We start from the raw sequence: 12,940 nt of genomic DNA, 5'->3' as shown, positions 1-12,940 counted from the left end.
TCTGTAGCTGTGCTGCTGCTGCTGCTGGCATATTGTGGGCATGCAGCTCAGAATCACGCTATTTCTCCTCATTTACGTACAAGAGACATCAGTGATATCTTGACTTATCAACTTAATAATAACATGCTTATTCTCTTTAGGTCCTTCAATTAAACCACCTATTAAAGCATGATGACATGCAGGGTCGAATGTGAACTCCTTGCATCACACTCACAGCCCCGAAATGGGTACTAATTACCAGTTCATGTAGGCTGTACAAAGAAAAAGAAAACCAAAAGGATATCCCATGTGGGTTCACAGAATATACAGTATATTTTTGTATGTTTGCTTTTCCCTTGGTTGGTAAGCAGTGAATGGGATGCATGGAGAGTTTGTCTCTCTAGAAACACCAGCGGTGGACGATGGGCCGGACTCGTCATACTCCTGCTTGCTGATCCACATCTGATGGAAGGTGGACAGAGAAGCCAGGATGGAACCACCGATCCACACAGAGTATTTCCTATCAGGAGGAGCCATGATCTGCAGAGTAGGGAGAGTTCATAAGATTAACCCTCCAAGACCCGCAGTTGTAATATTACAACATTTGTATTTTATCAAAAACATGGTATAAATCATTTGTTTTCCTGTTATTCTTTCACCTAAACATCATCATTGGATCCTATTGTTTAGTCTTGCAATGTCATTGGCCGGGATATTTGCATATAAATACCCCCCACAGAGGCAGGAAAAGTCACAACTTGAAAATCCTTGAAGGAAGAACAATCTCTTTTTCACTGGACAGGATTTCTCACAAAAAAGTAAGTAAAATGTCTGCAATAATTTTTTTGGTGATCATTAGAATGTCTAGAACATGTACATATGATATTATTGGGAAAGATATCCCCCAAATGTAAATTAGAGCATGCTTTATACTTGTTGTTTTTTTACAACTCTGGGTCATAGTGGTAGCAAATAGCAATGCCACCTGTTCACCTGGCTAAGTGGAGTCTTATAGTTTTCACAATACATTTATACAATTATGTGTATTTTCCCCACATTGCATTACTATATATATATATATACCACAAATAACCACAAACATTACCAAAATGTTTTGCTAAAACATTATAGGCAATGAAATGTTATAACTTATAAGCTAAAGCAGTATATTTGTCTTCGAGTACAATTGGTTAAAACATACAAATTGGTATGTGTGTGTGTGTGTGTGTGTGTGTGTGTGTGTGTGTGTGTGTGTGTGTGTGTATATATATATATATATATATATATATATATATATATATATATATATATATATATATATATATATATATACCAATTTGTATATTGTAACCAATTGTACTCGAAGACAAATATACTGCATCATTAGCTTATAACATGTCATTGCCTATAATGTTTTAGCAAAACATTTTGGTAATGTTTGTGGTTAGCAATCAGTGTATGGTAATTGTTCATATGGGAGTCGCCCAGTTAAGAATCTCTCATCATTGTTCATGTGATGGGTGTTGGGATTGCCCACTTACAGTCATCCCCAATCCCTTTGTTAGGCTAAGCATCATCATTCATCACTGATGGTGCTAAGTACCATCATCACTGATGCCACTTGTGAGGATAAGCAAAGTACAATAGGTTGGCCAGACAGTATTGTGTGACTTGTGAAATATGTACCTGCAGTGAGATGTGCTAGTACTAATGTACTAATGGTATTTCTTTATTTTCATTTCAGAATGCCACAAGCAAGGAGAGAGCCTCGCTTCACTGCAAGGGATGTGTTGGATATTGTAATGAATGGAGAGAGTGATGTGGACATCGACTTTACTGAAACTGATGAAGAGTCGGATGAAGAGGCCTGTGGAGAGGAGTCCAAAGAAAACCATCCACCCAGTGAACCCAGTGAACCCACTGACCCACTGCCCCCCCCCCAACCGGCCAAACACGCCAAACCCAGTGAAAGATATCAGTGGCAGAAGAAGACCTTCATCAGCCCTAATACAGACTTTTCTGGTCCACCTTTGACTGAAGATGTGAGTTCACTCCACACACCACTGCAGTACTTCCGCCGGTTTGTGTCCGAAGACATGATTGACTCCCTGACAACAAACACAAATGTGTACAGCCTTCAAACAACAGGAACATCAGTTAACACAAGTGGAAAAGAAATAGAGCAAATGATGGGCATGCATCTGAACATGGGCCTTGTACAAATGAATGGATGCCGAATGTACTGGGAAGCCAACACACGATATGCCCCTGTAGCTGATTTCAGGAGACCGAAACTGTTTCTGGGACTATCACTGCTAAAAAGCAAGTGATTGTAAATGGTGTTCAAATAGATGGATGAGAGGGGGTGCCCGTTTCATTTTGAGCAGGTGTGAATTGGTCTTCGGTGGAGGGCTGTTTGCATCACATTGTGACCAGTGTATATTGTAATTAGGTTTCTTTAGTACATTCATTGTACTGTTTTTCATTTTGTTCTTTTAATAAAATCAAAATTCTTAAAAATATGGCTTATTGATGTTATTATTCATAATGTACTGTTCTGAGGCCCAATATTATTCATAATGTATACTGTTCTGAGGCCAAATGATAAACCATAACCATATAAATGAACCCTTAAGTTGTTTTAGTGAAGTATATAGACATTTGCCATGCTATTCTGACAGTGAGTAAAATGGCCTATAGGAAATTCTGCTACCCGTTAGACCCACTGTTGTAATATTACAACATTTCAATAAAACCTTACGAAAACTATTTTTTTTTAAAAACATTATATTTTCCTCTCCAAAGTACTCCTAAAACACCATCTGAAAGGTTGACAATTTTTTTTTGTAAGTAGAAATATATCCGGGTCTTGCAGGGTTAATGCTTGTTACTGTATTCTTGAAACAAATTATTATTATTTACCTTTGTTTGCCGTTTGTGATCAATAAGGAGACACAATTTGTGTTTGAAAGTTCCAATTGGATAAGGAGCTGCAGTCCCAAAAGAGGTTGTGCATTAGATGTATTATTGTAGTCTATGGTTGTACTGTATTTATTACAATCAGTATAAAAAATGTTGTATACTTAACATACCTGAATAATCTATTTAATGTTGACGAAACATACTGTAATTGTGCAGTTAGTAAATTATGGCTGTTTGGCTTGAGTTTTCAAATGAATCTGCACTTTGAAATGCATTAAAACACAACAATAACAACTTTTTTTGTTATTTTGGGCATGTTGGATTGTCTATCTCAATTAAGTCTTGTTTGCAATAATGTCAAGTATACAGTGATTTGTAGAGAATGGCCCTAAATATTCCTTACCACCAGTATGGCTCTTTAAGATTGACCTAAATGTAAAATTACCTGGAGACATTACGGATAGGCCTACTTCAGCTGACAATATCAAATTGTTGTGTTCCGTGTGTACTAAAGTTTGTGTATGTACTGTATGCATGCAGCAGGTACCCTTACTTGTTTTGATGGCGGGAGGAACAAGAGCAGAAATCTCCTTCTGCATGCGGTCAGCAAAACCTGGGAACATGGTGGTGCCGGACAGCACTATGTTGTTGTACAGTTGCTTATGGAAATCCATGTCACACTTCACAATGCTATTGTAGATGGTCTCATGGATCCCTAATTTTTTTTTACCTGGATCCAGGAAAGAATATGCCTCTCCTGAGTAAGAGAGACAGAGGCACAGAGTAATGGTTAGAATCTAACCTTTAGATAGGCCTACACTAGATGTTAGATTATCCATAATAAAATAACAGTTCAATAACAGTGACAGTGTGCATTTGTACTGAAACATAATTGTCCAACAGTGCATAACTGTTACAAAACAAGGACAACACACAACAGAAACTGCAGTAAAACAAATCTATCATACTATATCAAGAAAGTAATGCACAGAAAGGCTTTGAATTACAAATTACATGAGCATCCTGGCCCAAATAATGGCTGCAGATGTAGAGATTATTGTTACACTTTTAATTGCTTGTTTTCAAGTCAGTGATGTAGGACTATACTCCTGTTATTACTTCCCATATTAATACTGTACCATCATCAGTAGTGGTACTATACTGTACAACTAACCGGGCTGGAAGAGCATCTCTGGGCAGTGGAACCTTTCGTTGCCAATGGTGATCTCCTGACCATCAGGCAGCTCGTAGTGCTTCTCCAGTGAGGAAGAGTTGGAACTGCTCTTCATCTCCTGTTCAAAGTCCAATGCCACATAGCATAGTTCCTCCTTCATGTTGCGCACAATCTCACGCTCCGCTGTACAAGAGAGAGGGGTCGGATCGTACTTATCAGATACAAAATAGGCACTACAAGTTTAATTGTATAGCACAGTTCAACAACAACACAATTCAAAGTGCAATACAAAAACATTAAGAGGCTTGACAAATTACAAACAAATAGAAAGTTAGAGTAAGTTAAATGAAAAACTAAATGGGAAAATAGATTTACATTACAGTCAGTGCAGCACAAAAATCAAAAACCAAAGGCCTTTTAGAAATAGATGTTCAGGCTGCTACGTGGCCTGAACATATACATTTTCAGCCTGCTTTCAGCTACATCATGCGAAGCTTGGCCAGTCAAATCCGGATGTTATGTTACAACATTTGTTGGCCGATCAAATCCAGACGTCCACCATCCACCCATAAGCCAGTATTAATCTAAGATATTCCTAATCAATCTCATGCTTTACTGTTTCCTTCCACACAAAAGTTAGCAAATACAGCATTAATTCCCACCTTATGCCTCTGAATAATACGTACCAGGAGTGGTGAAACCATTAGCCTCTGATGAAACCATAGCCTCTGTCTCTCAGCATTTTCATCATATAATCAGTGAGGTCCCTGCCTGCCCATTCCAGTCTAACGATGGCATGAGGCAGAGCGTAGCCATCGTAGATGGGCACTGCATGGGTCCCACCATCACCAGAGTCCATCACAATACCTGGAGAAACAAGAAGTTAAATTAGTTACTGGGGCCACAGAGACCAGTGCTTCTCCACAGCACTGTATCTGACACAAATTACGGATCAATTTGGTTACATTTTCTGAATAGTATACTAACACTTACCAGTGGTCCGACCAGAGGCATAGAGAGACATAACTGCTTGGGTGGCCAGATACATGGCAGGGGATTTGAAGGTCTCAAACATGATCTATTCTAGATGATGAAAAATGGTATTAATACTTTTTGTTTTACTTAAATTGAGTGACTGTAATAAGTCAATAATAGGTCATGAGTTACCGACTCCCTACTGCCTTATGCTAACTTATTATTGACTCCCTACTGTCTTATGCTCCCTTATACTGACTCCCTACTGCCTTATGCTGCCTTATTGCTGACCGGCTCATACTGCCTTATTGACTGGGGTAACAGCCCATTTACGTACAAGAGACATCAGTGATATCTTGACTTATCAACTTAATAATAACATGCTTATTCTCTTTAGGTCCTTCAATTAAACCACCTATTAAAGCATGATGACATGCAGGGTCGAATGTGAACTCCTTGCATCACACTCACAGCCCCGAAATGGGTACTAATTACCAGTTCATGTAGGCTGTACAAAGAAAAAGAAAACCAAAAGGATATCCCATGTGGGTTCACAGAATATACAGTATATTTTTGTATGTTTGCTTTTCCCTTGGTTGGTAAGCAGTGAATGGGATGCATGGAGAGTTTGTCTCTCTAGAAACACCAGCGGTGGACGATGGGCCGGACTCGTCATACTCCTGCTTGCTGATCCACATCTGATGGAAGGTGGACAGAGAAGCCAGGATGGAACCACCGATCCACACAGAGTATTTCCTATCAGGAGGAGCCATGATCTGCAGAGTAGGGAGAGTTCATAAGATTAACCCTCCAAGACCCGCAGTTGTAATATTACAACATTTGTATTTTATCAAAAACATGGTATAAATCATTTGTTTTCCTGTTATTCTTTCACCTAAACATCATCATTGGATCCTATTGTTTAGTCTTGCAATGTCATTGGCCGGGATATTTGCATATAAATACCCCCCACAGAGGCAGGAAAAGTCACAACTTGAAAATCCTTGAAGGAAGAACAATCTCTTTTTCACTGGACAGGATTTCTCACAAAAAAGTAAGTAAAATGTCTGCAATAATTTTTTTGGTGATCATTAGAATGTCTAGAACATGTACATATGATATTATTGGGAAAGATATCCCCCAAATGTAAATTAGAGCATGCTTTATACTTGTTGTTTTTTTACAACTCTGGGTCATAGTGGTAGCAAATAGCAATGCCACCTGTTCACCTGGCTAAGTGGAGTCTTATAGTTTTCACAATACATTTATACAATTATGTGTATTTTCCCCACATTGCATTACTATATATATATATATACCACAAATAACCACAAACATTACCAAAATGTTTTGCTAAAACATTATAGGCAATGAAATGTTATAACTTATAAGCTAAAGCAGTATATTTGTCTTCGAGTACAATTGGTTAAAACATACAAATTGGTATGTGTGTGTGTGTGTGTGTGTGTGTGTGTGTGTGTGTGTGTGTGTGTGTGTGTATATATATATATATATATATATATATATATATATATATATATATATATATATATATATATATATATACCAATTTGTATATTGTAACCAATTGTACTCGAAGACAAATATACTGCATCATTAGCTTATAACATGTCATTGCCTATAATGTTTTAGCAAAACATTTTGGTAATGTTTGTGGTTAGCAATCAGTGTATGGTAATTGTTCATATGGGAGTCGCCCAGTTAAGAATCTCTCATCATTGTTCATGTGATGGGTGTTGGGATTGCCCACTTACAGTCATCCCCAATCCCTTTGTTAGGCTAAGCATCATCATTCATCACTGATGGTGCTAAGTACCATCATCACTGATGCCACTTGTGAGGATAAGCAAAGTACAATAGGTTGGCCAGACAGTATTGTGTGACTTGTGAAATATGTACCTGCAGTGAGATGTGCTAGTACTAATGTACTAATGGTATTTCTTTATTTTCATTTCAGAATGCCACAAGCAAGGAGAGAGCCTCGCTTCACTGCAAGGGATGTGTTGGATATTGTAATGAATGGAGAGAGTGATGTGGACATCGACTTTACTGAAACTGATGAAGAGTCGGATGAAGAGGCCTGTGGAGAGGAGTCCAAAGAAAACCATCCACCCAGTGAACCCAGTGAACCCACTGACCCACTGCCCCCCCCCCAACCGGCCAAACACGCCAAACCCAGTGAAAGATATCAGTGGCAGAAGAAGACCTTCATCAGCCCTAATACAGACTTTTCTGGTCCACCTTTGACTGAAGATGTGAGTTCACTCCACACACCACTGCAGTACTTCCGCCGGTTTGTGTCCGAAGACATGATTGACTCCCTGACAACAAACACAAATGTGTACAGCCTTCAAACAACAGGAACATCAGTTAACACAAGTGGAAAAGAAATAGAGCAAATGATGGGCATGCATCTGAACATGGGCCTTGTACAAATGAATGGATGCCGAATGTACTGGGAAGCCAACACACGATATGCCCCTGTAGCTGATTTCAGGAGACCGAAACTGTTTCTGGGACTATCACTGCTAAAAAGCAAGTGATTGTAAATGGTGTTCAAATAGATGGATGAGAGGGGGTGCCCGTTTCATTTTGAGCAGGTGTGAATTGGTCTTCGGTGGAGGGCTGTTTGCATCACATTGTGACCAGTGTATATTGTAATTAGGTTTCTTTAGTACATTCATTGTACTGTTTTTCATTTTGTTCTTTTAATAAAATCAAAATTCTTAAAAATATGGCTTATTGATGTTATTATTCATAATGTACTGTTCTGAGGCCCAATATTATTCATAATGTATACTGTTCTGAGGCCAAATGATAAACCATAACCATATAAATGAACCCTTAAGTTGTTTTAGTGAAGTATATAGACATTTGCCATGCTATTCTGACAGTGAGTAAAATGGCCTATAGGAAATTCTGCTACCCGTTAGACCCACTGTTGTAATATTACAACATTTCAATAAAACCTTACGAAAACTATTTTTTTTTAAAAACATTATATTTTCCTCTCCAAAGTACTCCTAAAACACCATCTGAAAGGTTGACAATTTTTTTTTGTAAGTAGAAATATATCCGGGTCTTGCAGGGTTAATGCTTGTTACTGTATTCTTGAAACAAATTATTATTATTTACCTTTGTTTGCCGTTTGTGATCAATAAGGAGACACAATTTGTGTTTGAAAGTTCCAATTGGATAAGGAGCTGCAGTCCCAAAAGAGGTTGTGCATTAGATGTATTATTGTAGTCTATGGTTGTACTGTATTTATTACAATCAGTATAAAAAATGTTGTATACTTAACATACCTGAATAATCTATTTAATGTTGACGAAACATACTGTAATTGTGCAGTTAGTAAATTATGGCTGTTTGGCTTGAGTTTTCAAATGAATCTGCACTTTGAAATGCATTAAAACACAACAATAACAACTTTTTTTGTTATTTTGGGCATGTTGGATTGTCTATCTCAATTAAGTCTTGTTTGCAATAATGTCAAGTATACAGTGATTTGTAGAGAATGGCCCTAAATATTCCTTACCACCAGTATGGCTCTTTAAGATTGACCTAAATGTAAAATTACCTGGAGACATTACGGATAGGCCTACTTCAGCTGACAATATCAAATTGTTGTGTTCCGTGTGTACTAAAGTTTGTGTATGTACTGTATGCATGCAGCAGGTACCCTTACTTGTTTTGATGGCGGGAGGAACAAGAGCAGAAATCTCCTTCTGCATGCGGTCAGCAAAACCTGGGAACATGGTGGTGCCGGACAGCACTATGTTGTTGTACAGTTGCTTATGGAAATCCATGTCACACTTCACAATGCTATTGTAGATGGTCTCATGGATCCCTAATTTTTTTTTACCTGGATCCAGGAAAGAATATGCCTCTCCTGAGTAAGAGAGACAGAGGCACAGAGTAATGGTTAGAATCTAACCTTTAGATAGGCCTACACTAGATGTTAGATTATCCATAATAAAATAACAGTTCAATAACAGTGACAGTGTGCATTTGTACTGAAACATAATTGTCCAACAGTGCATAACTGTTACAAAACAAGGACAACACACAACAGAAACTGCAGTAAAACAAATCTATCATACTATATCAAGAAAGTAATGCACAGAAAGGCTTTGAATTACAAATTACATGAGCATCCTGGCCCAAATAATGGCTGCAGATGTAGAGATTATTGTTACACTTTTAATTGCTTGTTTTCAAGTCAGTGATGTAGGACTATACTCCTGTTATTACTTCCCATATTAATACTGTACCATCATCAGTAGTGGTACTATACTGTACAACTAACCGGGCTGGAAGAGCATCTCTGGGCAGTGGAACCTTTCGTTGCCAATGGTGATCTCCTGACCATCAGGCAGCTCGTAGTGCTTCTCCAGTGAGGAAGAGTTGGAACTGCTCTTCATCTCCTGTTCAAAGTCCAATGCCACATAGCATAGTTCCTCCTTCATGTTGCGCACAATCTCACGCTCCGCTGTACAAGAGAGAGGGGTCGGATCGTACTTATCAGATACAAAATAGGCACTACAAGTTTAATTGTATAGCACAGTTCAACAACAACACAATTCAAAGTGCAATACAAAAACATTAAGAGGCTTGACAAATTACAAACAAATAGAAAGTTAGAGTAAGTTAAATGAAAAACTAAATGGGAAAATAGATTTACATTACAGTCAGTGCAGCACAAAAATCAAAAACCAAAGGCCTTTTAGAAATAGATGTTCAGGCTGCTACGTGGCCTGAACATATACATTTTCAGCCTGCTTTCAGCTACATCATGCGAAGCTTGGCCAGTCAAATCCGGATGTTATGTTACAACATTTGTTGGCCGATCAAATCCAGACGTCCACCATCCACCCATAAGCCAGTATTAATATAAGATATTCCTAATCAATCTCATGCTTTACTGTTTCCTTCCACACAAAAGTTAGCAAATACAGCATTAATTCCCACCTTATGCCTCTGAATAATACGTACCAGGAGTGGTGAAACCATTAGCCTCTGATGAAACCATAGCCTCTGTCTCTCAGCATTTTCATCATATAATCAGTGAGGTCCCTGCCTGCCCATTCCAGTCTAACGATGGCATGAGGCAGAGCGTAGCCATCGTAGATGGGCACTGCATGGGTCCCACCATCACCAGAGTCCATCACAATACCTGGAGAAACAAGAAGTTAAATTAGTTACTGGGGCCACAGAGACCAGTGCTTCTCCACAGCACTGTATCTGACACAAATTACGGATCAATTTGGTTACATTTTCTGAATAGTATACTAACACTTACCAGTGGTCCGACCAGAGGCATAGAGAGACATAACTGCTTGGGTGGCCAGATACATGGCAGGGGATTTGAAGGTCTCAAACATGATCTATTCTAGATGATGAAAAATGGTATTAATACTTTTTGTTTTACTTAAATTGAGTGACTGTAATAAGTCAATAATAGGTCATGAGTTACCGACTCCCTACTGCCTTATGCTAACTTATTATTGACTCCCTACTGTCTTATGCTCCCTTATACTGACTCCCTACTGCCTTATGCTGCCTTATTGCTGACCGGCTCATACTGCCTTATTGACTGGGGTAACAGCCCAGTTGTACATTTAAAAAAAGGAAGTTCCTTCAAAATGTGGACATTTTGCAGGACTTTTTGATGATTGGTTCGCTATCTCTTCCCAACTTCCCATGCTCTGGAGGGGCGTGTTACAGATTTCAATATGGCAGACAGAGTGTCGTGAAGTTAAAAAAAATAAATGTCACTTAACAGGATAATAACAGCAACAGTGTCATGAGATGTCGGAAGATCGTCTGCAGGCCTTCAGAAACTTTGTGTATCTCAGGTATGTGTTCTTGTATAGCTTTAGCATATATCTGCTGTCCAGCAGCAACCAGCTAACTCCAAAACGCTAATTTTTCAGTAAATGAAAAAACAAAATATACGTTTTTCAGGAAACGAAGAAAACCTTATATTTTAAAAACAAAGCAATACTGCCTCATCAAAGTTGGTATAGTGACTTTATATATTGTCAGATACTTGCATGTGTCATTATATTATCAACACTTTACCCAAATCCAGCTCAAGTGGAGTTAGGAGTTTTGTCCGAACAGAAATCCAGCTCAAGTGGAGTTAGGAGTCCGAACAGCTGACAATAGCTCCAATTGCTGCTGAGGGAGAGGTGTCAAATGGGGCTAAATTCCTAAAAGCTAACAATGGATCTCCAAGCTCACAATGCATCACAATGTGTGAATTAATGCCCTGATGCTGCCTTATCACTCCCTACTGCGTATGCTGCCTTATTACTGACTCGCTACTGCCTTATGTTACCTTATTGTCTTTTTAAGTGGTTCGTGTGTGAGTGCTGTGCTGTGCTGTGCCTCCTGTTTGTGTTAACTAGAAGTTCGGCCCGCTGCGCGGGCCTCACCTCTAGCGCCCGCGGCCATGTAGTGCCCACTTGGCAGCGCAGATCCCTGGCGTAGCGTCATGAGGGCCAGTGGGACCATGGCCCGGTCAGTGAAGGCCCTGCCTGCCCCGTATAGCTGCTGAAACTCCTGGGCAAGATTTGCCAGAAAAACATATTCTGCTCCGACAACAATAGACACAGCCGCTGGCCGCCGGTGACGTTACTGCAGTGATACATTGGCTGCCCCATTCGCACCGTTTACAAACGTAAAGCTGCCTACTCCTGCATATCAATGGTCCAAGTGTGACCTGTAAAGTACCGTAGTCTGTAGGAGACATAATCATGTCCTAAGAGGAGTCCAAAAGAGAATTGTACCTGGGATTCATGAATTAAATTACAGAGGTGAGTAAATACTCAAGTGCTCAAGTACTGCACTTTTGAGGCATTTGTACTTTACTGGACATGTGTGTGTTGTGTGTGTGTATATATTAGGGCATTCACGAATAGTGATTTTTAGCATTCGAATTATTCGACCTATAAGTATTCGAATATTTGATTAATCTATTTGATTATTAAAAAAAAGATATCACCTATAAGTATTCGAATATTCGATTAATCGATTTGATTATAAAAAAAAAAAATATATATATATATATATATATATATATATTATTTTTTTAATGGCATTGACGACTCGACTCAAGGAATGCGAGTTGATGTCACACCAGAGCTCACAGCTGCGTGTCTGCTGTAGAAAAGCCACTGAAAAAAAAATATCTAAAAAGAACTAAAACATTTTTTTTATTTTATTTTTTATAGAATAATTGACTTTGATTACAGTGGTCGAATAGTGGTTTTGATAGTCGAATATTCGAATATTCTGTTAATGCCCTAGTATATATATATATATATATATATATATATATATATATATATATATATATATATACACACACACACACACACACACACACACACACACACACACACACACACACACACACTCCCATGTTATTTTGCTGTCAATGTAATTTGTAAATATATTATCTATCAAAGTAGCTGTGTCTATTGTAATCCTACTGGGCTTTATGATCAAAGGAAAAAGACTATTGCTATACATGTGGTTAACGAAATCTGTAAATCTTTTTATTTCCTTGTGATTTTAAAATATATAAACATCTTCCAGAGAAACCCCCAGTGGAGACTACAGTGAGTTTAATTATTCAATGCAGTTTACCACATATATCAGTGCAACGGGCACTTTCCTTCACAAGGAGAGCAGTGTCCAAAACTTAATAAAATATACCTCCCCAATCAGTTAAGTGGAGTGTGTAAAGTCCCAATAAATGACCTTTGAACCAACAGACTGTCCGGTTTAGGGACACAAACGTTGGCCGGTGATCTGTTTGTGAGCACACGATAAATGGAGAACGTGCCTCAAACGTTCATT

The 12,940-nt window shown here is 38.5% G+C and overlaps 2 protein-coding genes across 2 annotated transcripts; both read right to left on the bottom strand.

Moving 5' to 3' along the window:
• Positions 1-396: 396 nt before the first annotated feature.
• On the bottom strand, positions 397-4,804 carry LOC308097921 (actin, cytoskeletal 3-like). Its single transcript, XM_080446060.1, has 5 exons — positions 4,762-4,804; positions 4,076-4,258; positions 3,455-3,658; positions 1,995-2,087; positions 397-519 (listed from the first exon to the last, which is right to left on the bottom strand). The coding sequence occupies exons 1-5, from the start codon at positions 4,796-4,798 to the stop codon at positions 503-505; spliced, it is 534 nt and encodes a 177-aa protein (XP_080302186.1). The 5' UTR covers positions 4,799-4,804; the 3' UTR covers positions 397-502.
• An 899-nt stretch (positions 4,805-5,703) lies between these two features.
• Positions 5,704-10,455, bottom strand: LOC308098259 (actin-like; the record flags this gene model as incomplete). The annotated part of the gene is made up of 6 exons (XM_080446540.1): positions 5,704-5,826; positions 7,300-7,392; positions 8,760-8,963; positions 9,381-9,563; positions 10,089-10,247; positions 10,374-10,455. 6 exons carry the CDS (start codon positions 10,453-10,455, stop codon positions 5,810-5,812), a joined length of 738 nt encoding a protein of 245 aa, XP_080302666.1. The 3' UTR covers positions 5,704-5,809.
• Positions 10,456-12,940: the final 2,485 nt, after the last annotated feature.

The sequence above is a fragment of the Gymnoscopelus braueri genome (assembly GCF_963280865.1).
Source record: "Gymnoscopelus braueri genome assembly, chromosome: 13".
Classification (NCBI taxonomy): domain Eukaryota; kingdom Metazoa; phylum Chordata; class Actinopteri; order Myctophiformes; family Myctophidae; genus Gymnoscopelus; species Gymnoscopelus braueri.
The sequence above is the reverse complement of the archived record's forward strand: the minus strand, read 5'-3'. Positions and strand labels throughout refer to the sequence as shown.